Consider the following 27,202-nt stretch of genomic DNA (forward strand, 5'->3'; position numbering starts at 1 on the left):
TTCTGAACAAACTGTTGTATGGTAGGTTGTGTTTATCAGATCACTTTCATTGTTGAAGTGTTTCAAAGTAGCAGCCGTGTTAGTCTGTATTCGCAAAAAGCAAAGGAGTACTTGTGGCACCTTAGAGACTAACAAATTTATTTGAGCATAAGCTTTCATGAGCTACAGCTCAGTTCATCGGATGCAAATAAATTTGTTAGTCTCTAAGGTGCCCCAAGTACTCCTTTTCTTTTTGCGAATACAGACTAACACGGCTGCTACTCTGAAACCTGAAATTTATTTGAGCATAAGCTTTCGTGAGCTACAGCTCACTTCGTTGGATGATGAACACCTACCACTGCAACTGATCTTTCTGCTTTGTCTTGGCGCATGTTTTTTCTTCTCTGCAACCTTTTTCTTTTTCACTTTGCATTTTTTTTCTCCCTCTCCCTGCTGCTTATTTTGTTTTGGGATGTCTGTAGAATCAGCAACTAAAAGTGCATCTCTGTCAGTTTCTCACTGCAGTTCATGCTGTCTTGAAAGTGATATAGCTAGCTGGTGGTCTGTCACCCGTTGTGCATCTATATAGGCTGCAGGCAGACAGCTGGTTGGGAAGAGTGATTTGGTGTCAACTATATGTGTAAAAAGAAAAGGAGTACTTGTGGCACCTTGGAGACTAACAAATTTATTTGAGCATAAGCTTTTGTGAGCTACAGCTCACTTCATCGGATGCATTCAGTAGACTTGCCAGACACAAGCTGTGTGTTTGTGAGAATGGGGGGAGATTGGTGAATGCTTTCTAGGGTTTACTTGAGCTAGAGGCTGTGAATTTAGTGGGGCTTATGGGAGCAAAATAGGTTTCACATGCTGTTTTATACTTTGGAAGTGGCAGACTTTAAGAACAGAATAACCACCATACTGAATCAGACGAATGATCCATCTAGCTCATATCCTGTCTTCTGACAGTGGCAAGTGCCGGGTGCTTCAGAGGGAATGAACAGAAGAGGCAATCATTGAGTAATCCATCTCCTCTCCATCCAGCTTCTGCAGTCAGAATCTAAGGACACCTAGAGCATGGGGTTGCAGCCCTGCCAACGTGGCTAATACCCATTGATGGACCAATCCTCCATGAACTTATTCTTTTTCAAACCCTGGTACAGTTCTGGCCTTCACAACATCCCCTGCAATGAGTTCCACAAGGTGACTGTATGTTGTGTGAAGAAGTGTTTCCTTTTTGTTTGTTATAAACCTGCTGTCTATTAATTTCATTGGGTGACTCCTGGTTCTTGTGCTATGTGAAGGAGTAAATAATACTTCCTTATCTGCTTTCTCCACACCATTCATGATATGATAGAGGTTTATAAAATCTCCCCTTAATCATCTCTCTTCCAAGCTGAAAAGTCTGTTTTATTAATCTCTCCTCATATGGAAGCTGTTCGTACCCTTAATAATTTTTGATGACCTTCTCTGTACTTTTTCCAATTATAATATACTGTATCTCTTTTGAGATGGGACCGCCAGAACTAATTTCAGTAGATTAAGGATTACTTTATTGGGAAAGCCTCTCTCAAGCCTGCACCACTCAGATGTCAGGCATTCAAGGATCTGGAAGAAAAACTCCATTACTTCAGTAGTTTGGGAAGTATCAGGAGAGGGAAATGATGGTATGCAGTCATTAAAATGTTGATGTTACCAGATTACTGGACCCTGAATATTTCAGCTTCTGGAGGAGAGGTTGGGAGACTATTTTATCAGAGTATCAACACCGAAGTTAATGTGCTTTGGGGTACGTCTACAGTATGAAATTATTTCGAAATTATTCTATTCAAATTTTCGGAAGCTATTTTATACATTCGGTCTTCTGTGTCCCCATTAAAGCGTGTGAATTCGGCAGATTGCGTCCACGGTACCAAGGCTAGCATCGAATATCAGAGCGGTGCACTGTGGGTAGCTATCCCACAGTTCCTGCAGTCCCCGCCGCCCATTGGAATTCTGGGTTAAGCTCCCAGTGCATGATGGGGCAAAAACATTCTCGTGGGTGTTTCTGGGTGTGTATCGTCAAAGCTACGGCAGACAATTGTTTTGCTCCTTTTTGGCGTGCAGATGGTATACTGCTTTCAGCAGACGGTGCACCGCTGCTCTCCTGCTACTGTGAATCCACCTCTCCAACTCAACTGTGGTCGGCCATCGTGAACCGAGCAGCACAGCTTCTGCTGCCAGCTCTGCTCTCCGCTATTGCCACGCTTCCGAGCTTCTCCACGTTGTCTGTCCTGGGCTCCCACCTCTGTGAAAGCCACAGAAGACAAACATTTTCAGCCGTTGTTTGGCTACCGTGAATCGAACAGCACAGCTTCCGCAGCCACTCCACACTCCTACATTTCGTGCCCTTTTTCCTGGATTACCCGTGCAGGCGCCATAGCCATGGAGCCCGATCAGATCTCTGCTGCAGTTTTGACCATTGTAAATACCTCGCGCATTATCCAGCAGTATGTGCAGTACCTGCAAAACCGGGCAAAGAAGCGACGACAGCACGATTACAATAGTGATAAGGACATGGACACAGACGTTCCTAGAAGCATGGCATGTGGCGATTGGGAGATCATGGTGGTGTTGGGCCAGGTTCATGCTGTGGAACACCGATTCTGGGCCCGGGAAACAATCACAGACTGGTGGGACCGCATAGTGTAGCAGGTATGGGATGATTCCCAGTGGCTGAGAAACTTTCATATGTGTAGGGCCACTTTCATGGAACTTTGTGACTTGCTGTCCCCTGCCCTGAAGCGCAAAGACCCCAAAATGAGAGCAGCCCTCACAGTTGAGAAGCAAGTGGCCATAGCCCTGTGGAAGCTTGCAACGTTCAACAGCTACCGGTCAGTCGGGAATCAGTTTGGAGTGGACAAATCTACTGTGGGGGCTGCTGTGCTGCAAGTAGCCAATGCAATCATTGACCAGCTGCTATCAAGGGTAGTGACTTTGGGAAATGTGCAGACCACTGTGGATGGCTTTAATGTGCTGGGGTTCCCTAACTGCGGTGGGGCGATAGATGGAAAACATATCCCCATCTTGGCCCCGGAACACCGGGGCAGCCAGTACATAAACCACAAGGGGTACTTTTCCATGGTGCTGCAAGCACTGGTGGATCACAAGGGACGTTTCACCGACATCAGTGTGGGATGGCCGGGAAAGGTGCATGATGCTCGCATCTTCAGGAACTCTGGTCTGTTTGAACAGCTGCAGGAAGGAATTACTTCCCAGACCAGAAAATTATTGATGGGGATGTTGAAATGCCTATAGTTATCCTTGGGGACCTAGCCTACCCCTTAATGCCATGGCTCATGAAACTGTACACAGGCACCCTGAACAGTAGTAAGGAGCAGTTCAACTATAGGCTGAGCAAGTGCAGAATGGTGGTAAAATGTGCATTTGGACGTTTGAAAGCGCGCTCGCGCAGTGTACTGACTCGGTTAGATCTCAGCACAACCAATATTCCAGTTGTAATTGCTACTTGTTGTGTGCGTCACAATATCTGTGAGATAAGGGGGAGACATTTATGGTGGGTTGGGAGGTTGAGGCAACTCGCGTGGCAGCCAGCTTCACACAGCCAGACAACAGGGTGATTAGAAGAGCGCAGCAGGGTGCGCTGCACATCAGAAGCTTTGAAAGCCAGTTTCATGACTGGCCAGGGTACGGTGTGAGAGGAGTTTGTTTCTGTTAAAGTTACCCACCCCTATATATATGTATTAAAGGAAATAAAGTCACAATTGTTTAAAAACCGTTCTTTATTATTTGTTGCACAAAACATTGAGAGAAATCAGAAGCTAGACGGGGGAAGGAGAGTATTGGATTGGGGGTGGAGGATGAGGGAAGGACAAGTCCAGAAACCAAATAAAAATTTAGGATATGCCAGCATATTCTGCTGCTTGTGCAATCCTCTGGGGTTGACTGTGTGGGTCCCCGTAGCCTCCCCACCACTGTGTTCTTGGGCATCTGGGTGAGGAGGCTATGGAACTTGGGGAGGAGGGAGGGCGGTTATTCACGGACTGCCCCGGCAGTCTGTGGTCTTGCTGCCTTCCCGCATTAGATCCACCATACAGTGGAGCATGTCAGATTGCTCCCCCATGAGCTTGACCATGCCTGCTTTCATCGTGCGCGTCCCTCCTCTCTTCGTATTCATGTAACACTTTATGCGACTCCACAATTGTTTGCCTCCACGCATTCAACTGGGCCCTATCAGTGCAGGAGGACTGCATGAGCTCGGCAAACATGTCATCCAGAGTTCATTTTTTCCGCCTTCTAATCTGAACCAGCCTCTGGGACGGAGTAGATGGGGCTGCATTGAAACATTTGCACCTGCTGCAGGAGGAGAAAAAGGGAGGGTAGTATTTTAAAAGATACATTTTAGAGAACAAAGGGGACACTGTTTCTCAGTGAAACAGGCAATTCATCGTACACAGCACGTGTTCTTTCTGTACAAGGTCTCATTTTGCCTCCTATACTGAAGTGCCTGCCACCTTGGTGTGAGTAAGCCATCACATGCGGCCAGGCAACAGAATTCAGCTTGCAGGCAGCGGCCAGGCAACAGAATTCAGCTTGCAGGCAGCCTGCAGGCTCTCTGGGATGATCACTTCACACAACACCCTCCCTCTTCCCCCCCTCACACCGTGGAGCTTCGATGAGGCTCTGAGCAGGGATGAGCCCTGTAAACTAAACGTGAACAGCCCAGCGCGGCTGGATTTCCCCCCATCCCCCACCGCGTGGCTCCGATCAAGCTCTCGCTCACCAGAAGTGCCTTCTCCAGGGTCACGGCCCAGGAGTGTGCTTTGGGAGTAGCGGGAGGCTATTGGCTCCAGCGTTAAGAATAGTTCCTGGCTGGGGGGAAAGCTGATTCCCCACTTGCCGCCTGTGCAGTGTAGTCGTTGTTGTCCTCTTCGTCCTCCAAAAACTCATCCTCCTCGTTCCATGCTACCCCCCCGCCCCCATCCTTGTAGGTGTCCACGGACAGTGATGGGGTAGTGGTTTCGTCGCCCCCCCATAATTGCTTGCAGCTCATGGTAGAAGCAGCATGTATGGGGCTGTGACCCAGAGTACCCGTTCGCCTCCCTGGCTTTTTGGTACACTTGCCTGAGCTCCTTGACGGTTGTACGACACTGTTCTGTGTCCCCGGAGTAGCCTGTATCTATCATGGTCCTGGAGACTTTAGCATACATAGTTGCGTTCCTTTTTTTGGAACGTAGTTCTGCCATAACAGATTAGTCTCCCCAACATGCAATGAGATCCAGTACCTCCTGTTCGGACCATGCTGGAGCTCGTCTGTGAATCCGGGACTGCGTGGTTGCCTGTGATGGTGGACTCTGCATGGTCGCCTGTGATGGTGGTGACCAAACAGGAAATTCAAAAGTTCCCAGGGCTTTTACTGCCTACCTGGCCAGTGCATCGGCGTTCAGAGTGTTGTCCAGAGCGATCACAAGGGAGCATTCTGGGAGAGCCCCCGGAGGCCAATATCATCGAATTGCGTCCACAGTACCTGTAGCCCGGAACTGCGATCTCAATTTTAGCACTACTCCACTTGCCGAGGTGGAGTACAGAAATCGGAATAAAGAGCTCTTTAAATTGAAAAAAGAAAAAGAGTACTTGTGGCACCTTAGAGACTAACAAATTTATTAGAGCATAAGCTTTCGTGAGCTACAGCTCACTTCATCGGATGCATTTGGTGGAAAAAACAGAGGAGAGATTTATATATATACACACACACACACACACACACACACACACACACACACACACACACACACACACAGAGAGAGAACATGAAACAATGGGTTTATCATACACACTGTAAGGAGAGTGATCACTTAAGATAAGCCATCACCAACAGCAGGGGGGGGAAGGAGGAAAACCTTTCATGGTGACAAGCAGGTAGGGCTAATTCCAGCAGTTAACAAGAATATCAGAGGAACAGTGGGGGGGTGGGGTGGGAGGGAGAAATACCATGGGGAAATAGTTTTACTTTGTGTAATGACTCATCCATTCCCAGTCTCTATTCAAGCCTAAGTTAATTGTATCCAGTTTGCAAATTAATTCCAATTCAGCAGTCTCTCGTTGGAGTCTGTTTTTGAAGCTTTTTTGTTGAAGGATAGCCACTCTTAGGTCTGTGATCGAGTGACCAGAGAGATTGAAGTGTTCTCCAACTGGTTTTTGAATGTTATAATTCTTGACGTCTGATTTGTGTCCATTCATTCTTTTATGTAGAGACTGTCCAGTTTGGCCAATGTACATGGCAGAGGGGCATTGCTGGCACATGATGGCATATATCACATTGGTAGATGCGCAGGTGAACGAGCCTCTGATAGTGTGGCTGATGTGATTAGGCCCTATGATGGTATCCCCTGAATAGATATGTGGACAGAGTTGGCAACGGGCTTTGTTGCAAGGATAGGTTCCTGGGTTAGTGGTTCTGTTGTGTGGTGTGTGGTTGCTGGTGAGTATTTGCTTCAGATTGGGGGGCTGTCTGTAAGCAAGGACTGGTCTGTCTCCCAAGATCTGAGAGAGCGATGGCTCGTCCTTCAGGATAGGTTGTAGATCCTTGATGATGCGTTGGAGAGGTTTTAGTTGGGGGCTGAAGGTGATGGCTAGTGGCGTTCTGTTGTTTTCTTTGTTGGGCCTGTCCTGTAGTAGGTGACTTCTATCATGCATTCCTACAACTACAATACCCACCTGCTGAAGTGAAGTAACAGATTGACAGAGCCAGAAGAGTACCCAGAAGTCACCTACAAGGACCAGTCCTTGCTTACAGACAGCCCCCCAATCTGAAGCAAATACTCACCAGCAACCACACACCACACAACAGAACCACTAACCCAGGAACCTATCCTTGCAACAAAGCCCGTTGCCAACTCTGTCCACATATCTATTCAGGGGATACCATCATAGGGCCTAATCACATCAGCCACACTATCAGAGGCTCGTTCACCTGCGCATCTACCAATGTGATATATGCCATCATGTGCCAGCAATGCCCCTCTGCCATGTACATTGGCCAAACTGGACAGTCTCTACGTAAAAGAATGAATGGACACAAATCAGACGTCAAGAATTATAACATTCAAAAACCAGTTGGAGAACACTTCAATCTCTCTGGTCACTCGATCACAGACCTAAGAGTGGCTATACTTCAACAAAAAAGCTTCAAAAACAGACTCCAACGAGTGACTGCTGAATTGGAATTAATTTGCAAACTGGATACAATTAATTTAGGCGTGAATAGAGACTGGGAATGGATGAGCTATTACACAAAGTAAAAACTATTTCCCCATGGTATTTCTCCCTCCCACCCCCCCCCCCACTGTTCCTCTGATATTCTTGTTAACTGCTGGAATTAGCCCTACCTGCTTGTCACCATGAAAGGTTTTCCTCCTTCCCCCCCCCTGCTGTTGGTGATGGCTTATCTTAAGTGATCACTCTCCTTACAGTGTGTATGATAAACCCATTGTTTCATGTTCTCTGTGTGTGTGTATATAAATCTCTCCTCTGTTTTTTCCACCAAATGCATCCGATGAAGTGAGCTGTAGCTCACGAAAGCTTATGCTCAAATAAATTTGTTAGTCTCTAAGGTGCCACAAGTACTCCTTTTCTTTTTGCGAATACAGACTAACACGGCTGCTACTCTGAAACCTTTAAATTGAAAAAACTGGTTTGGTCGTGTGGACGGAACCAGTTTTATTTAGAGGTAACTCGGCTAATTCCGAAATAACCGTGTACTGTAGACCACGCCTTAATGTCTTGTTTCAGCAGGCATTTTTGATGCTTCAAGAGCTGCCCTGCACTTTGGTGCTGGGTAACTCTTTTGTCTTGTCACACACCCATTGTCTTCAGGGTGCATGAAGAATGCTGCTCATGGCTTTGAATTGACAGTGAACTATATCTGTGAAGCAATCGTGTTGGTTATGGTATCTCTCTTTAGTAGACCGTGTTGTGCAGGAATGTTACATTTGCTTGCAAATGTCATCTTGGCCACTAAAGAAATGTATGCAGTTGTCATAAGAGGTTCCTAATTGCTTTTACGATGTCTGGATTAAACTATTATGTCTGGTTCTGTGAGGTTTGAAGATGTATCAGACCTTTTTTATGTTTGACCTGGCAAGAGGGCAAATTAAGTTTAATTTTGTTTCTATTGAAGCTGCTTGTAAAACCAATTTAGGTCATCATAAAAGGAGGCATAAAGTTATTTAGCTTAGTCGTGACAAGAATTCAATGAGGAATTAATGAATGGCCTGTTTTACCTAGGCAATTTGGTGACATGATGCCAAATGATATTCAGTGTAGTTAAGTGTAGGGTGGTGCATGTTGAAAGTAATAATTTGAACTAATCTCAGTAATAAGTTCTAAATGAGCTTTAGCTATTCATGAATAAAGATCTTTGTCACTGTGAATAGTTCAGTGAAAACATCTGCTCCATGCTCAGCAGGAGGCAGAAAAACAGGCAACATTAAGTTGTATTGAGTATAGTATATATTGAAAATATTCAGATCCAATTATATAAATTACTGGTGTGTATTGTTCAGTTCTGGTCACCTCATTTTAAAAAGTATATAATTAGAACTGGTTGAAAAGGCAAAACCATGTCAAGATTTGAAATGTCATCAAAATGTAACTTTGGAAAACTTGGCCAGCTCTAGATACATCAGAAATAGAAAGGGTCCTGGGGGGGAGAGGGAGGAATGACAATGATTAGAGGCGTTGCAAGGTTTCTCAGAGTTTTAAAAAAGTATATAGTTCATAGAAGAGATGAATGCGAGGGCATCAGATATAAAAGAATAAATGACGTATAAAAGGGCATTCATTTTTATCCATTATAATAGAATAAGGGGACACACAAGGCTTTGAAAGATTTTAAACTGACTAAACCCCTTTTATGCAACATCTAATTAACCTATGGAACTTGTGGATGCAAGATACTTGTGAAGCCAAGGATTAGCTATTAAAATGAATAGTAACATCCAGAGTAATGTTAAAGGGTAAATATTTTTAAGGGTTAACTTTTCTTTCACCTTTCCCTGAAACATCTATTACTAGCCACTGAAAGACTAGATATCAGGCTAGATGGATCACAGGACTTGATATACTAGGTCAGTCCAGTGTTACTGTTAGTGTCTAAACTTTCTGCGTTTCATTTGCACGGTGAAGATACTACCCGTTGTAAAGTGCTTTGGGATCTTGTAAAAGGCACTGCTGAGTACTGTACAGAGCTTTGTTGTTGCTGGTAGGTTTCATAGCAATATTTTGACGATCCAGGTCTCATGCACAGGTGTTTCTCTTTTCGTGATCTTTCCTTAGCAGGTTTGCCTTTTGGAGGGGATTGATGTGTAGAATTTTGCAACATCGTTCATATTACCTGCTATTCAGTGCTTATCTTCAATGATGTGTAATCTTATCAAACAAACTAAGCCCGTGTCAAAATTATTTGGATGTTACTGATATTTTAAGAAGTTTTAAAATTTGGTATATTTGATACCTTCTTACTTGTCTTTTACAAATATGTCATTTACAGGTTGCCTTTTTACTTTGTTTTATTTCAGGAGCAGTGGAAGTTTCACGCCAGAGTCCAATTGCATGTTGGTTTAGTGCTATGCTTTACTGCTTTGGTGGGTCTGTTCTGTCTTCCTTGATGCTTGCAGAGCCTCCTGTAGGGTTCCTTGCAAACGGCACTAATATATTCCTGGCATCTTCAGTCTGGTAAGCATGCACAAGAGTATAAAATAAGTACATTTGTTTTTAGTATTAGTAAAATCATACTTGTACTGTGTGCACACTTATAAAGTGGTGTGCCTATGCAACTGCTAGAGCGCCACCGATAGTAAGCGACAATGTGGTAACTGTAGCAAAAAACCTCCCTAGATACAAAACCCCTGGTGTGGACACAGTCAGAGCGGCTTCAGAGTTAATGCTTATTGGAATTAATGGAAGCATTTTGCCTTTCTTGATGGGGCAAGATTATCTTTCTTTCTCTGTCTTTGGAAGGCCCTCTTATGTAGGGCCATTCATTTGACTTGGGCATTTTCTATTTATTATTGGCAAGTGGGTCAGTGGATAAGTCACTCTTCAAAGTTTTGTAAAGAAACTAGAGGGGTAAGTTTGTCCAAAGCAGAGTTTATTATCATTACTTTTAAGAAGTAAGCTAATTCCTAGAAAGATGAGACATGGGGCCTGTCTGTTTAAAGGATTTTGAGGTAGCTATTGGACATCCAGATTAAACCAAGAGGTAGGTGTTTTTCTGCTGCTAGAAAGTAGGGTTTGCTGGGACTGATTTCACCCCCTCTCCTTCAGCTTGTGCGTCCTGGCAGTGATCTACTTTATTTACTGCCAGCTCCCAGCTTGACTTTCTGAAACTAACAGGAGACGTGAGTCATTTTGGGAATGAAGGTGAGGGAAAAATTTACATGGATGTTGGCAGCAAGTTTAATGGGAAGGCAGGTAAGAAAGAGGCTGTGAATTGGCTTGCTGTGGGAAAGGGATAGGTTCCAGAGCTTGAGATTGAAGGGTGAAGGAGATCTTGTTTTGTTCCTAAGGGTCTGTCAGTGCTGCAAAAAAGTGTGTTCTAAACTCAGGTTAGCTTGCTCAGGTTAAAATAGCATTGAAGACATGGCAAATTAGCTTTTAATTTGGTTAGCAGCTCAAATTAAAGCCTATAGGGAAGTCTGGGGTTGAATTTAAGCTGCTAACTCAAGTTAAAAGCAGAGTTGCTATGTCTTACTGCTATTTTTAACCAAGTTCACTAATGAGGGTTAGCTAACCAAAGTTAAGAATGTACCTTTTATTTGTGGTATACCCAAAGAGTGGCTGCTGGGAGGAAGGCAGAGTTCCAGTAGAGAGGGGAAAGCAGAGGATGTACTCTTCTTTAGTACTTCAGTTCAGAACCCAATTCCTCAATTTTCCAATAGTTAACCTATATTCGCAAAAAGAAAAGGAGTACTTGTGGCACCTTAGAGACTAACAAATTTATTAGAGCATAAGCTTTCGTGAGCTACAGCTCACTTCATCGGATGCATTTGGTGGAAAAAACAGAGGAGAGATTTATATACACACACACACAGAGAACATGAAACAATGGGTTTATCATACACACTGTAGGAGAGTGATCACTTAAGATAAGCCATCACCAACAGCAGGGGGGGGAAGGAGGAGAAACCTTTCATGGTGACAAGCAGGTAGGCTAATTCCAGCAGTTAACAAGAATATCAGAGGAACAGTGGGGGGTGGGGTGGGAGGGAGAAATACCATGGAGAAATAGTTTTACTTTGTGTAATGACTCATCCATTCCCAGTCTCTATTCAAGCCTAAGTTAATTGTATCCAGTTTGCAAATTAATTCCAATTCAGCAGTCTCTCGTTGGAGTCTGTTTTTGAAGCTTTTTTTGTTGAAGTATAGCCACTCTTAGGTCTGTGATCGAGTGACCAGAGAGATTGAAGTGTTCTCCAACTGGTTTTTGAATGTTATAATTCTTGACGTCTGATTTGTGTCCATTCATTCTTTTACGTAGAGACTGTCCAGTTTGGCCAATGTACATGGCAGAGGGGCATTGCTGGCACATGATGGCATATATCACATTGGTAGATGCGCAGGTGGACGCGCCTCTGATAGTGTGGCTGATGTGATTAGGCCCTATGCTGGTATCCCCTGAATAGATATGTGGACAGAGTTGGCAACGGGCTTTGTTGCAAGGATAGGTTCCTGGGTTAGTGGTTCTGTTGTGTGGTGTGTGGTTGCTGGTGAGTATTTGCTTCAGATTGGGGTGGCTGTCTGTAAGCAAGGACTGGTCTGTCTCCCAAGATCTGAGAGAGCGATGGCTCGTCCTTCAGGATAGGTTGTAGATCCTTGATGATGCGTTGGAGGGGTTTTAGTTGGGGGCTGAAGGTGATGGCTAGTGGCGTTCTGTTGTTTTCTTTGTTGGGCCTGTCCTGTAGTAGGTGACTTCTGGGTACTCTTTCGGCTCTGTCAATCTGTTTCTTCACTTCAGCAGGTGGGTACTGTAGTTGTAGGAATGCATGATAGAGATCTTGTAGGTGTTTGTCTCTGTCTGAAGGGTTGGAGCAAATGCGGTTATATCGTAGCGCTTGGCTGTAGACAATGGATCGAGTGGTATGATCTGGATGAAAGCTAGAGGCATGTAGGTAGGAATAGCGGTCAGTAGGTTTCCGATATAGGGTGGTGTTATGTGACCATCGCTTATTAGCACCGTAGTGTCCAGGAAGTGGATCTCTTGTGTGGACTGGTCCAGGCTGAGGTTGATGGTGGGATGGAAATTGTTGAAATCATGGTGGAATTCCTCAAGAGCTTCTTTTCCATGGGTCCAGATGATGAAGATGTCATCAATGTAGCGCAAGTAGAGTAGGGGCATTAGGGAACGAGAGCTGAGGAAGCGTTGTTCTAAGTCAGCCATAAAAATGTTGGCATACTGTGGGGCCATGCGGGTACCCATCGCAGTGCCGCTGATTTGAAGGTATACATTGTCACCAAATGTGAAATAGTTATGGGTCAGGACAAAATCACAAAGTTCTGCCACCAGGTTAGCCGTGACAGTATCGGGGATACTGTTCCTGACGGCTTGTAGTCCATCTTTGTGTGGAATGTTGGTGTAGAGGGCTTCTACATCCATAGTGGCTAGGATGGTGTTTTTAGGAAGATCACCAATGGACTGTAGTTTCCTCAGGAAATCGGTGGTGTCTCGAAGATAGCTGGGAGTGCTGGTAACGAAGGGCCTGAGGAGGGAGTCTACATAGCCAGACAATCCTGCTGTCAGGGTGCCAATGCCTGAGATGATGGGGCGTCCAGGATTTCCAGGTTTATGGATCTTGGGTAGCAGATAGAATACCCCAGGTCCTGGCTCCAGGGGTGTGTCTGTGCGGATTTGTTCTTGTGCTTTTTCAGGGAGTTTCTTGAGCAAATGCTGTAGTTTCTTTTGGTAACTCTCAGTGGGATCAGAGGGTAATGGCTTGTAGAAAGTGGTGTTGGAGAGCGCCTAGTAGCCTCTTGTTCATACTCTGACCTATTCATGATGACGACAGCACCTCCTTGTCAGCCTTTTTGATTATGATGTCAGAGTTGTTTCTGAGGCTGTGGATGGCACTGTGTTCTGCATGGCTGAGGTTATGGGGTAAGCGATGCTGCTTTTCCACAATTTCAGCTCGTGCACGTCGGCGGAAGCAGTCTATGTAGAAATCCAGGCTGCTGTTTCGACCTTCAGGAGGAGTCCACCTAGAATCCTTCTTTTTGTAGTGTTGGCAGGAAGGTCTCTGTGGGTTAATATGTTGGTCAGAGGTGTGTTGGAAATATTCCTTGAGTCTGAGACGTCGAAAATAGGATTCTAGTTCACCACAGAACTGTATCATGTTCGTGGGGGTGGAGGGGCAAAAGGAGAGGCCCCAAGATAGGACAGATTCTTCCGCTGGGCTAAGAGTATAGTTGGATAGATTAACAATATTGCTGGGTGGGTTACGGGAACCATTGTTGTGGCCCCTTGTGGCATATAGTAGTTTAGATAGCTTAGTGTCCTTTTTCTTTTGTAGAGAATCAAAGTGTGTTTTGTAAATGGCTTGTCTAGTTTTTGTAAAGTCCACAAGGGGCCACAACAATGGTTCCCGTAACCCACCCAGCAATATTGTTAATCTATCCAACTATACTCTTAGCCCAGCGGAAGAATCTGTCCTATCTCGGGGCCTCTCCTTTTGCCCCTCCACCCCCACGAACATGATACAGTTCTGTGGTGACCTAGAATCCTATTTTTGACGTCTCAGACTCAAGGAATATTTCCAACACACCTCTGACCAACATATTAACCCACAGAGACCTTCCTGCCAACACTACAAAAAGAAGGATTCTAGGTGGACTCCTCCTGAAGGTCGAAACAGCAGCCTGGATTTCTACATAGACTGCTTCCGCCGACGTGCACGAGCTGAAATTGTGGAAAAGCAGCATCGCTTACCCCATAACCTCAGCCATGCAGAACACAGTGCCATCCACAGCCTCAGAAACAACTCTGACATCATAATCAAAAAGGCTGACAAAGGAGGTGCTGTCGTCATCATGAATAGGTCAGAGTATGAACAAGAGGCTACTAGGCAGCTCTCCAACACCACTTTCTACAAGCCATTACCCTCTGATCCCACTGAGAGTTACCAAAAGAAACTACAGCATTTGCTCAAGAAACTCCCTGAAAAAGCACAAGAACAAATCCGCACAGACACACCCCTGGAGCCAGGACCTGGGGTATTCTATCTGCTACCCAAGATCCATAAACCTGGAAATCCTGGACGCCCCATCATCTCAGGCATTGGCACCCTGACAGCAGGATTGTCTGGCTATGTAGACTCCCTCCTCAGGCCCTTCGTTACCAGCACTCCCAGCTATCTTCGAGACACCACCGATTTCCTGAGGAAACTACAGTCCATTGGTGATCTTCCTAAAAACACCATCCTAGCCACTATGGATGTAGAAGCCCTCTACACCAACATTCCACACAAAGATGGACTACAAGCCGTCAGGAACAGTATCCCTGATACTGTCACGGCTAACCTGGTGGCAGAACTTTGTGATTTTGTCCTGACCCATAACTATTTCACATTTGGTGACAATGTATACCTTCAAATCAGCGGCACTGCGATGGGTACCCGCATGCCCCACAGTATGCCAACATTTTTATGGCTGACTTAGAACAACGCTTCCTCAGCTCTCGTTCCCTAATGCCCCTACTCTACTTGCGCTACATTGATGACATCTTCATCATCTGGACCCATGGAAAAGAAGCTCTTGAGGAATTCCACCATGATTTCAACAATTTCCATCCCACCATCAACCTCAGCCTGGACCAGTCCACACAAGAGATCCACTTCCTGGACACTACGGTGCTAATAAGCGATGGTCACATAAACACCACCCTATATCGGAAACCTACTGACCGCTATTCCTACCTACATGCCTCTAGCTTTCATCCAGATCATACCACTCGATCCATTGTCTACAGCCAAGCGCTACGATATAACCGCATTTGCTCCAACCCTTCAGACAGAGACAAACACCTACAAGATCTCTATCATGCATTCCTACAACTACAGTACCCACCTGCTGAAGTGAAGAAACAGATTGACAGAGCCAGAAGAGTACCCAGAAGTCACCTACTACAGGACAGGCCCAACAAAGAAAACAACAGAACGCCACTAGCCATCACCTTCAGCCCCCAACTAAAACCCCTCCAACGCATCATCAAGGATCTACAACCTATCCTGAAGGACGAGCCATCGCTCTCTCAGATCTTGGGAGACAGACCAGTCCTTGCTTACAGACAGCCCCCCAATCTGAAGCAAATACTCACCAGCAACCACACACCACACAACAGAACCACTAACCCAGGAACCTATCCTTGCAACAAAGCCCGTTGCCAACTCTGTCCACATATCTATTCAGGGGATACCATCATAGGGCCTAATCACATCAGCCACACTATCAGAGGCTCGTTCACCTGCGCATCTACCAATGTGATATATGCCATCATGTGCCAGCAATGCCCCTCTGCCATGTACATTGGCCAAACTGGACAGTCTCTACGTAAAAGAATGAATGGACACAAATCAGACGTCAAGAATTATAACATTCAAAAACCAGTTGGAGAACACTTCAATCTCTCTGGTCACTCGATCACAGACCTAAGAGTGGCTATACTTCAACAAAAAAGCTTCAAAAACAGACTCCAACGAGAGACTGCTGAATTGGAATTAATTTGCAAACTGGATACAATTAACTTAGGCTTGAATAGAGACTGGGAATGGATGAGTCATTACACAAAGTAAAACTATTTCCCCATGGTATTTCTCCCTCCCACCCCACCCCCCACTGTTCCTCTGATATTCTTGTTAACTGCTGGAATTAGCCTACCTGCTTGTCACCATGAAAGGTTTTCCTCCTTCCCCCCCCTGCTGTTGGTGATGGCTTATCTTAAGTGATCACTCTCCTTACAGTGTGTATGATAAACCCATTGTTTCATGTTCTCTGTGTGTGTGTGTATATAAATCTCTCCTCTGTTTTTTCCACCAAATGCATCCGATGAAGTGAGCTGTAGCTCACGAAAGCTTATGCTCTAATAAATTTGTTAGTCTCTAAGGTGCCACAAGTACTCCTTTTCTTTTTGCGAATACAGACTAACACGGCTGCTACTCTTAACCTATATTGTATATCTAAATTGCTGAGAGATGCATCATTATCAGATATAGGGTTTGAACCATTTTGTTGCTGAGGAATGCAGACCTAACTGGACCACTTTCAAGAAAGAGAGAAAAAAAATGGAAGCAGTATCTCTCAAACTAAGAGATAGTATCCTTTTACTTGTTTGGATTTTTGCAAAAACTAAACCTTGACTTGTAGCATCAATTTCTGTTCCTTATATACCTCTACCCTGATATAACTCAGTCCTCAGGAGACAAAAAAAATCTCACCGCGTTATATTTGAGACCGTGTTATATCAAACTTGCTTTGGCCCCCCTGTTCCTTTTCCCGGACTGCTCCGACCCCTATCCACACCCCTTCCCCCTGACAGGCACTCACTGGCAGTGGCGGGAAGCAGAGCAACATGGCCCTGGCCCACTCCACCTTGCTACCTCCCATCCGCAGTGCTCCGCTTCCCACCGCCGGTGAGTGCGGGGGTTGGGGAAAGGACGTTCACCGGCGGCGGGAAGCGGAGCACTGTGGCTGGGAGCTGATGGAGTGGAGCGAGCTGGGGCCAGGCTGCTCTGCTTCTGCCGGTGAGTGCCGGGGGGATCCCTTCTCCCAAGCCCCCTCCCCCAAGCGACACAGCTGGGGTTGGGCCTAGGGAAGTGAAGCGGGCTGCTCCCGGCCCCCTGCTAATCCCCCTGGGCAAATCTGGGACTGTGGGGCCCCCAAAAGTACCCCCCACAGCTCCTGCCTCCCGGATCTGGAGGAGGGAGGGCCCCTGACCGCCCCTGAGACCCTCTGCCCCTTATCCAACCTCTGGCCCGGCACCCTTAGCACGCTGCTCAGAGCAGCGTGTCGGAGCTTTACTGTGTTGCATGCGAACCCGCGTTATATAGGGCCGCATTATATCGGGGTAGAGGTGTAGTTGATATTGCAGACAATCATCAGCAAAATACACTTAATCTTCTGGGGGTCTAATGCAAGTTTCATTTAAACTTTGGAACAGGAAATGGATTGGAACCTTTCACAAATTATAAAATGGCACTAGTTCTTTAAATGGCACTGATCCCCCCCCGCCCCCCCATTGGTAAGGCAACTCCCATCTTTTCATGTGCTATAATATATATTCTGCTACTGTATATTTCACTCCATGCATCTGATGAAGTGGGTTTTAGCTCATGAAAGCTTATGCCCAAATACATTTTTAGTCTCTAAGGTGCCACAAGGACTCCTAGTTTTTGCTGATACAGACTAACATGGCTACCCCTCTGAAACCTTTAAGAAAAGTGCACTTTATAAATGTATTTTTTTTAACAAAACTTGGAAAGCACAATATTTGTGTATGGAAACGATAAACTGCTACTGGACAGCAAAAATTTAAATCCTAATCCTATTTTCTGGAGAACTTGAAAAACTTGTGAATATTTAGAGTCTGATTTAATTAACATGGTTGGCTACTTCACAACCAAAGTGCCAGATGACCCTTGGAATCAATTTAATGGGGTTTGTGTTGGCTTCTGAGACTTTTTTGTTTTGTTTACCCTTGACTTTCTTTAATTACCATACGATGTAGTGAAACTTTGTCCCATATACCTACTTGTGGTGAATGAGGCTTTTTAAAAACAACTAACAAAATCATCCAAAGCACAGGACTTGGTGGTGACAGGGGACTTCAACTACCCAGACATCTGTTGGGAACATAATACAACGGGGCACAGATTGTCCAAGTTCTTGGAATGTATTGGCGGTAACTTTTTATTTCAGAAGATGGAGAAAGCAACAAGGGGAGAGATTGTTCTAGATTTGATTTTGACAAATAGGGAGGAACTGGTTGAGAATTTGAAAGTGGAAGGCAGTTTAGCAGATTATGAAATGGTAGACTTCATGATTCTAAGGAATGGTAGGAGGGAAAACAGCACAATAAAGATAATGGATTTCAAGAAGGCAGACTTTTGCAAACTCGGAGTTGGTAGTTAAGATCGCATGGGAAGCAAGTTCAAGGGGAAAAACAGTTTGAGAGAGTTGGCTGTTTTCAGAGACATTGCTAAGGGCACAAGAGCAAACTATCTCACAGCATAGGAAAGACAGGAAGTCTGGCAAGAGACCACCCTATCTTAACCAGGAGATCTTCGATGATCTGAAACTCCAAAAAAGAGTCCTACAAAAAGTGGAAACAAGGTCAAATTACAAAATCGGAATAAAAACAAATAATACAAGTATGTAGGGACAAAATTAGAAAGGCCAAGGCACAAAATGAAATTAAACTAGCTAGAGACATAAAGGGTAATAAGAAATCATTGTACAATACATTAAAGGCGAGAGGAAGACCAAGGTCAGAGCAGGCCCATTACTCAATGAGAAGGGAAACAGAAAATGTGGAAATGGCAGAAGTGTTAAATGACATTTTTGTTTGCTTTTTTCACCAAAAAGGTTGGTTAGCGATTGGACATCTAACATTGTGAATGCCAGTGAAAATGAGGTAGCATCAGAGGCTAAAATAGGGAAAGAACGAGTTAAAAATTACTTAGACAAGTTAGATGTCTTCAAGTCACGAGAGCCTGATGAAATACATCCTAGAATACTCAAGGAGCTGACTGAGGAGATATTTGAGCCATTAGCAATTATCTTTGAAAAGTTATAGAAGACAGGAGAGGTTCTAGAGGACTGGGAAAGGGCAAATACAGGAAATAAGGACAACCTGGGGAAATACAGACTAGTCAGATGAACTTCTTTACCCGGAAAGATAATGGAGCAAATAATTAAGCAATCACGTTGCAGACAGCTAGAAGATAATAAAGTGATAAGTAACAGACAGCATGGATTTGTCAAGAACAAATTATGGCAAACCAACCAAATAGTTTTCTTTTACAGGATAACAAGCTTTGTGGATCAGGGGAAGTGGTATTTGTGATGCATCTTGACTTTAGTAAGTCTTTAGATACTGTCTCACATGACCTTCGCATAAACAAACTAGGGAAATACAACTGAGGTGAAATTACTATAAGGTGGGTGCATAACTGGTTGGAAAACCATTCCCAGAGAGTAGTTATCAGAGGTTCACAGTCAAGCTGGAAGGGCATATCAAGTGAGGTCCCACAGGGACCAGTTCTGGATTCGGTTCTGTTCAATATCTTCTTCAATGATTTCAGTAATACCATAGAGAGAACACTTATAAAGTTTTGTGGACGATACCAAGCTGGGAAGGGTTGCAAGTGCTTTGGCGAATAGGATTATAATTCAAAGTGATCTGGATAAACTGGAGAAGTGGTATGAAGGAAATAGGATGAAATTCAATAAGGACAGATGCAAAGAACTCCACTTAGGAAGGAACAATCAGTTGCACACATACAAAATGGGAAATGACTGCCTAAAAAGGAGTACTGCAGAAAGGGATCTGGGGGTCATAGCGGACCACAAGCTAAATGAGTCAACGGTGAACACTGTTGCCAAAAAAACCCAAAAAACCAACAACATAATTCTGGCATTGTCATCAGGAGTGTTGTAAGCAAGACATGAGAAGTAATTCTTCCACTCTACTCCATGCGGATTAGGCCTCAGCTGGACTATTGTGTCCAGTTCTGGGCACCACATTTCAGGAAAGATGTGGACAAATTGGAGAAAGTCCAAAGAAGAGCAACAAAAATGATTAAAGGTCTAGAAAACATGAACTATAAGGGAAGATTGAAAACATTGGGTTTGTTTAGTCTGGAGAAGAGAAGACTGAGAGAGGACATAAGTTTTCAAGTCCATAAAAGGTTGTTACAAGGATGAGGGAGATAAATTGTTCTTCTTAACCTCTGAGGATAGGACAAGAAGCAATGGACTTAAATTGAAGCAAGGGCAGTTTAGGTTGGACGTTAGGAAAAACTTAATGTCAGGGTAGTTAAGCACTGAAATAGATTGCCTAGGGAGGTTGTGGAATCTCCATCCTTGGAAATTTTTAAGAGTAGGTTAGGCAAACATCTGATAGTCTAGATAATACTTAGTTCTGCCATGAGTGCAGGGACCTGGATTAGACCTCTTGAGGTCCCTTCCAGTCCTATGATTCTATTTTATGCTCGTTTTGTTAAATGAAATGAGTGTTATTGACATTCTCAGGTGGAAGAGATGAAAACTACTTTCTGAATGTAGTCTTGTAACAGTTGTTACCGTATATACTCGTTCATAAGCTGAATATTTTTGGTAAACTGACTCATCAAAGAGCGGGGGTTGGCTTAAACCGGTTTACACCAAAATTTGATGATTTTAAACTCTATGGAATCATTGAATTGAATATCTAATACATGGTTGTTTTGTTACCTGGAGCGTGTGCAGGCATGGAGCCCCTCAGCTCCCTGTGGCTGCGGTTTGCCGTTCCCAGCCAATGGGAGCTGCGGGAAGTGGCAACATCCAGGCCCGCTAGCGGTTTACCCTAATGGGCCAGGAACCAAAGTTTGCCAGCCCCTGAAATATAGGGTCGGTTTATGAGAGAGTCATACAGGTTTTTACTATTTTTACCTATCCATCTTGGGGGGTCGGCTTATAAAGAATGGGCTAATGAACGAGTATATACTGTAGTTTAATTTCCTTTAAAATATATTTTCTGAACAAAACTTCAAACTCACAAATCCCTATATAGAATTTACTTTTAGAAACTGGTTACAAGAAAGTTAACTATTTGATTTTTTTTTTTTTTTTTTTTAAGGACAGGATCTCCTTGAAATCTACTCAATTATAAATGACTAAACAGTATTGGGTACTAGGTCTCCCCTCAGTCCTCCTACTGGCTTTATAATTGCAGCCTGTTATAAAATCAGATTTTTATTTTAAAAAATTCATACTCTTGCTGAATGAGATGTATAAAGGACAGATTCCTGTTCGGGTGCATCCAGGGAAAACAGTAAAATGGTATACAAACTGGAAAGAAATAGAGAAATGTATATTCTGTAATCTTGAGGGTTACATGTAACTAGATGTACCTTTTCCACAAATGACTTTTTTAATGTTGACGATGCACCAAAAGATGTTAAAGAGCAAGACGATGGTATATAAACCAAATGTCCTGTTAAATCAGACTTAAGTGAAAATGGTGTGTATTGCTCATGACCCAATACAAACATTATGAAACCTTTAGAACTATTAGTTATGTAAAAAACCTGTCATTCTTGCTCACTGCTAGAACTTTACATTGACTTATTATATGATTCCTATTTGGTCTTAAAGTAAATTATAGCAGAATTCATATCTTAATATATAAACTGGTAATGTGACACTTTTTTCTCTGGTAATTCAGCATCAATAACATTTTAAATCATTATGTGGAATAGTAACATCTACTGGTAGCTGTTGGTAGTTGCATAAAATAAGTGTTTGGAGGATAGTAGAAAATAACAAAGTAGAGAACTGTGGATGATTCTGCCATTGTTCCACAGAATGCTATGCACAGTCTAGTTTTTCAATAACTATTTTTTTCTGTTTTTGATATTGAAAATGCAAATACTATGCTTCATAATTACAGCACCAACACGAAACACCTAAAACTGGTAAAATCCATTTAGATTTCCCCACAATTTATGGGCTTTTTAATAACTTCCATTAATAAGTTAATTATTAAGCAGGCTGAGTAGTACAAAAATATTAAGGCAAATTAATCCCTTGGAGTAGGGAGGTGAAATTCCATTTACTGCAACACCTGCTTACAAAAGAATTAATTTTGTCCCGTGTAGATATTGTCACTCTACAGTAGTATTTATATGAAGGAACCGCTAGCATGGGAGAATGCTGTGAAAGTAAATGTTAGCAATTCAATATTCAGCCACAAATACTTTGCATATGTAATTGTTTGTAATTATTACACTGATCACTTACAAATTGCATAGTGAAACAAAATATTAAAATGTTCCCTTGGGCTGGATGGACGAAACCATGATTTTTATAAAATGGATTAAAAATACCTATAACACTTGCAATAGGTAGTGCTTGGCTTATTAATGAACAAATTCTTAAACATACACACATACATGCAAATAAGTGTCACTGAATTATTAATTTGATATTAAAAAGACTAATCTGAGAACTCCTTGTTTTTCAGTTGTTCACTGACCACTTAACATTCTTAACTTCAGTATTTCAGTTCAGTTGTGATTTTTATTTTGCATGACTGACCATAGTGGCATGCAGAGTTGCAGCCTTTCTCAGAACACTTCAGGTTAAAAGAAGCCTAAGTATTGGATCGAACTCTTGCCCCCGATATGTGACTACAATTTACCAATGGCCAGAGTTTATATATTCAATATCCAGAGATTTAATTTGCTATTGTAAATAGCAGTTGCACCATACAATCTTCCAGGTTTCAGAGTAGCAGCCGTGTTTGTCTGCATCTCCAAAAAGAAAAGGAGTACTTGTGGCACTTTAGAGACTAACAAATTTATTTGAGCATAAGCTTTCGTGAGCTACAGCTCACTTCATCGGATGCATGCAGTGGAAAATACAGTAGGGAGATTTTATATACCCAGAGAACATGAAACAAAGGGTGAAAGGGTGATACCATACACACTGTAATGAGAGTGATCAGGTAAGGTGAGCTATTACCAGCGGGGGGGGGGGGGGGGGACCCAAAACCTTTTTATAGTGATAATCAAGGTGGGCCATTTCCAGCAGTTCACAAGAACGTGTGAGGAACAGTGGGAGGAGGGAGGAAAACAAATGTGGGGAAATAGTTTTACTTTGTGTAATGACACATTCACTCCCAGTCTTTTTTCAAGCCTCAATTAATTGTATCCAGTTTGCAAATTAATTCTAATTCAGCAGTCTCTTGTTGGAGTCTGTTTTTGAAGTTTTTTTTTGTTGAAGGATAGCCACCCTCAGGTCTGTAATTGAGTGTCCAGGGAGGCTGAAGTGTTCTCCAACTGGTTTTTGAATGTTTGAACTGATTCTTGACGTCTGATTTGTGTCCATATATTCTTTTACGTAGAGACTGTCCGGTTTGGCCAATGTACATGGCAGAGGGGCATTGCTGGCACATGATGGCATATATCACATTGGTAGATGTGCAGGTGAACAAGCCTCTGATAGTGTGGCTGATGTGATTAGGCCCTATGATGGTGTCCCCTGAATAGATATGTGGACAGAGTTGGCAACGGGCTTTGTTGCAAGGATAGGTTCCTGGGTTAGCGTTTTTTGTTGTGTGGTGTGTGGTTGCTGATGAGTATTTACTTCAGGTTGAGGGGCTGTCTGTAAGCAAGGACTGACCTGTCTCCCAAGATCTCTGAGAGCGATGGGTCGTCCTTCAGGATAGGTTGTAGATCCTTGATGATGATGATGATCAGTCGTCAGGAATTATAACATTCAAAAACCAGTCGGAGAACTCTTAAGTCTCTGGTCGCTCGATTACAGACCTAAAAATTTCAATTCTTCAACAAAAAAAACTTCAAAAACAGACTCCAACAAGAGACTGCTGAATTGGAATTAATTTGCATACTGGATACAATTAACCTAGGTTTGAATAAAGACTGGGAGTGGATGTGTCATTACATAAAGTAAAACTATTTCCCCATGTTTGTTTTCCTCCCTCCCCCCGCATTGTTCCTCACACGTTCTTGTCAACTGCTGGAAATGGCCCATCTTAATTATCACTACAAAAAGTTTTTTTTCTCTCTCTCTCTCCTGCTGGTAATAGCTCACCTTACCTGATCACTCTCGTTACAGTGTGTATGGTAACACCCATGGTTTCATGTTCTCTGTGTATATAAAATCTCCCCACTGTATTTTCCACTGCATGCATCCGATGAAGTGAGCTGTAGCTCACGAAAGCTTATGCTCAAATAAATTTTTGTCTCTAAGGTGCCACAAGTCCTCCTTTTCTTTTTGCACATATAATCTGCATCCACACTGTCATGCACTGATGCCTGATCAGTCTTTTTCTTATATACCATGGAACAATTAAGTTCAATAATTGCTTTCATATACAAGAGGAGGGAAAACGGATCAGTAGTCAGTGCAAAAGAAAAAAGTGTATGCAGATGTGCTCTTATTTGAACAAAAAGAAAAGGAATACTTGTGACACCTTAGAGACTAAACTTGTGCTCAAATAAATTTTAGTCTCTAATGTGCCACAAGTACTCCTTTTCTTTTTGCGAATACAGACTAACATGGCTGCTACTCTGAAACCTCTTATTTGAACAGTAATCATGCAGTAATGCAACTTGTGACATCTGTTGCACATAAGAAATGGGTTATTGCGCAGATGAAATCATACAAATTATTTTACTTAGTCCTTTCATGTCTCATTTTTAAAGGTTTAGATTATGCTAAAGTATCCTCAATCCTATGTTGCTATTCAGATATATTCAATGATTGCATACAGTCACAGTCATAATTATTGAATCCAGAACTTCAGTTCTGTTTGGGAAAGGGCGTCTACTCTTGCACTGGAGGAAGGCATTCAAAACTATAGGGGGCAGATCCAGATATTTTGAATATGTGCCTCAACAGTTTCAACTTCCCTATCACTGTTTCCTCCCTTTTTTATTCCTCTTCTTCTCCCTCTTGGGATTTCAAGGACATGGGTTTAATTCCTGCAAAGACCTAGATCTGCTTCTTTGCCAGCAAGTTCTGAGCACAGCTTTCATGTGGCATTTTGTCTTCAGAATAGTCACAGGCAATGGTACTAGAGTCAAATTTCATAAGTCTCAAGAAATAGTAAGACTTGATGGATCTTAGCCTTTGCAAGGAGGGTGCTAACTCCTTTCCAGGCCTAGCCAAAAGACTCGCTCCCCAGAAGAACTGAGTAGGGACAAAACAGAGCTCCACACACCAACTGATTCTTGTCCTATTGTGTTGGAGCAGCTGTACTGATTTCCAAGGGGCTAGGGCTGGGCTAAGGGGCTGCAGTTCACATCCAGTATATGATAGCCCATCTTGGGCAGCAATGAAACTGTAAAGACTGATTTAAGTATACAGTCCACAACAATAGTGCACTCAGTTTAAGGCACTGGACCTATGACTGTGAATCAAACCCAGTTAAATCAAAAATGGGTAGTATAATCTAAAAATGAAAAGGCTATCAAAGTAAAAGATATAAGATTTTTGTTACAAATTTGGTATTGTTATAAAAAGTAAATTTGTTTGAACATGAGTGTCCTTGAATTGTTAAAACATGAGACTACAGAGGACCATCTTGAAGTCCAGCCCGCTTGGGGTGGAAATGGCAAGTGGGGTAAAAGAGCCCATTTTGGATAAATTGGAGCTCATGGCTGTAGAGTCCTTAAATTCTGAACACCGTATACCAGCGTTCTTCTTTTAAAGAAAACTACACCAGTTTGCTTAGCCCCGTAATCTGAAAGTCCAAAAAGTTAAAAGCACTGCTCACTGTAAGAAGTGAAATGTATTTGAAAATAGCTTTAAATCACAACTGGCATTGACTTTAACAAGGATGGCAGTCTTGCTAAAGTTGTATAATTTTGTGTCACTGGCAGTATGAGTGTCCTGTGTCCGAATATAAGTGAATTCCCATTCTGCTCCAATACTATTTTAACAATCCAAAGAAGCTCAAATGTTTATACAAAGTTTACTTTTTTTTAAACAATAAACCAACATTCAAGCTGGATAGCAACTTGAGAGAGGAGTCCTGGTGATCTATAAGCTTAAAGAAATGTGTTCCATTTCAAGGATGGGTTCAATTTGTTCTATTGTACTTTAAGGAAGCCTTGATAAACAATTTATGATGTTTGGGAATATATATTTTGTGTAATGACCTTATATTTTAGGTGCTCAAATATCAGGTGATGGGTGCAGTATAAATATCCAGAAAGAGATTTAATGAGGTAAATTCTAAAAAGGAAATATTCTAATTTTCATTTTGGACCTAAAGCACTAAAAGATATATGAAGTATAGGGATAATATTAAAGAACTCTTAGTGATGCTCCAAAATTTATTTTTAAAAGATGATTTAGGAGTGTAACTTTGTTGCCAAGAGATTTTTAAATAGAAATTTTCTTCTAAATTTCAGGTATCTTGTATTTTTTTGTCCACACGACATGGTCTACCGATGCTTTTCCTTTCTGCCTCTTCGACTGATGGTTGCAGGAATGAAAGAAGTGACTAGGACTTGGAAAATAACAGCTGGAATTGCACATGCAAACAGCCACTACAAAAATGCCTGGCTTATCATGGTAGCTGTTGGCTGGGCCAGAGGTAATGTGTAAAATCTCTTGTTCTGATGAATTGTGAAGTTTAAAGTGGTATTTAAATTGTGAACCATGTGGTCTTAGCAATAACACCATGATCTACCGTGTGTGAATTTAAGGCTACCATTCCAACTGGTCTCCCTCGAGGAGGGAAAGTCTGTGTGTCTGTGCAGCAATTTCTTTGGTTAGATGAAGGATGGCATTGACTGGCTTTGGAGGGAACCATGTCTAGCCCTTAGGAAGAAAGATGCCTATCCTCATGCAAGGCTACTATATAACTTGATCCTTATCATTAACTTTCCAATGGAACTGTTCTTACAGAAGTTGTTCTATATAGCAGGACTGTTACTTTTCTAATTTTTTTGCATGTCCCAGTACTTTAATCAGATAAAATGCCTCTAGTGTGTTCAATCTCATTTAATCGAGTTGTCGCCTAAATTAAATAACTACAACATATTATATCTAGAAATGTATTGTACACTTCAGAGCAGCAGTGTTTGCTTTACTTTTGTACTTTATATCCCACTAAAGTAAAGAGACCACTGGCTCAACTCTGGCTTTACTTTTTTAGCTCTGCTTTATGGTTTATTTCCACTCTGCTTGGGAGCCCACAGACACATTAACAGAAGTAATTCTAACTTGTGTTGGGTTTCTTATAGAATTTACTGAACAGAGAGTGCCACATTCTTCTTATGCCTTATTTCCTCTACACTCACACACGTATACTTCTAGTAATCTTTGATTGTTTTCCCTATAATGGAAATCTTCTAGATTGTGTATTGGGATGTGTGGATGCGCACTTGCTCTCTTCCCCATATGTATATGCCTATATATAAATTGCCATCTATGATCCTGGAAG

General features: G+C 42.7%; 1 protein-coding gene across 1 annotated transcript in view; it reads left to right on the forward strand.

Moving 5' to 3' along the window:
• The window catches only part of TMEM38B (transmembrane protein 38B), a 101,651-nt gene that overhangs the window by 59,310 nt on the left and 15,139 nt on the right, over positions 1-27,202 (forward strand). Inside the window, exons 3-4 of the mRNA XM_038402796.2 lie at positions 9,555-9,711; positions 26,166-26,350. Coding sequence (XP_038258724.2) covers positions 9,555-9,711; positions 26,166-26,350 — 342 coding nt within the window. The remainder of the gene's footprint in view (positions 1-9,554; positions 9,712-26,165; positions 26,351-27,202) is intronic.

This window comes from Dermochelys coriacea, chromosome 5, assembly GCF_009764565.3.
Source record: "Dermochelys coriacea isolate rDerCor1 chromosome 5, rDerCor1.pri.v4, whole genome shotgun sequence".
In the NCBI taxonomy this organism is placed as follows: domain Eukaryota; kingdom Metazoa; phylum Chordata; order Testudines; family Dermochelyidae; genus Dermochelys; species Dermochelys coriacea.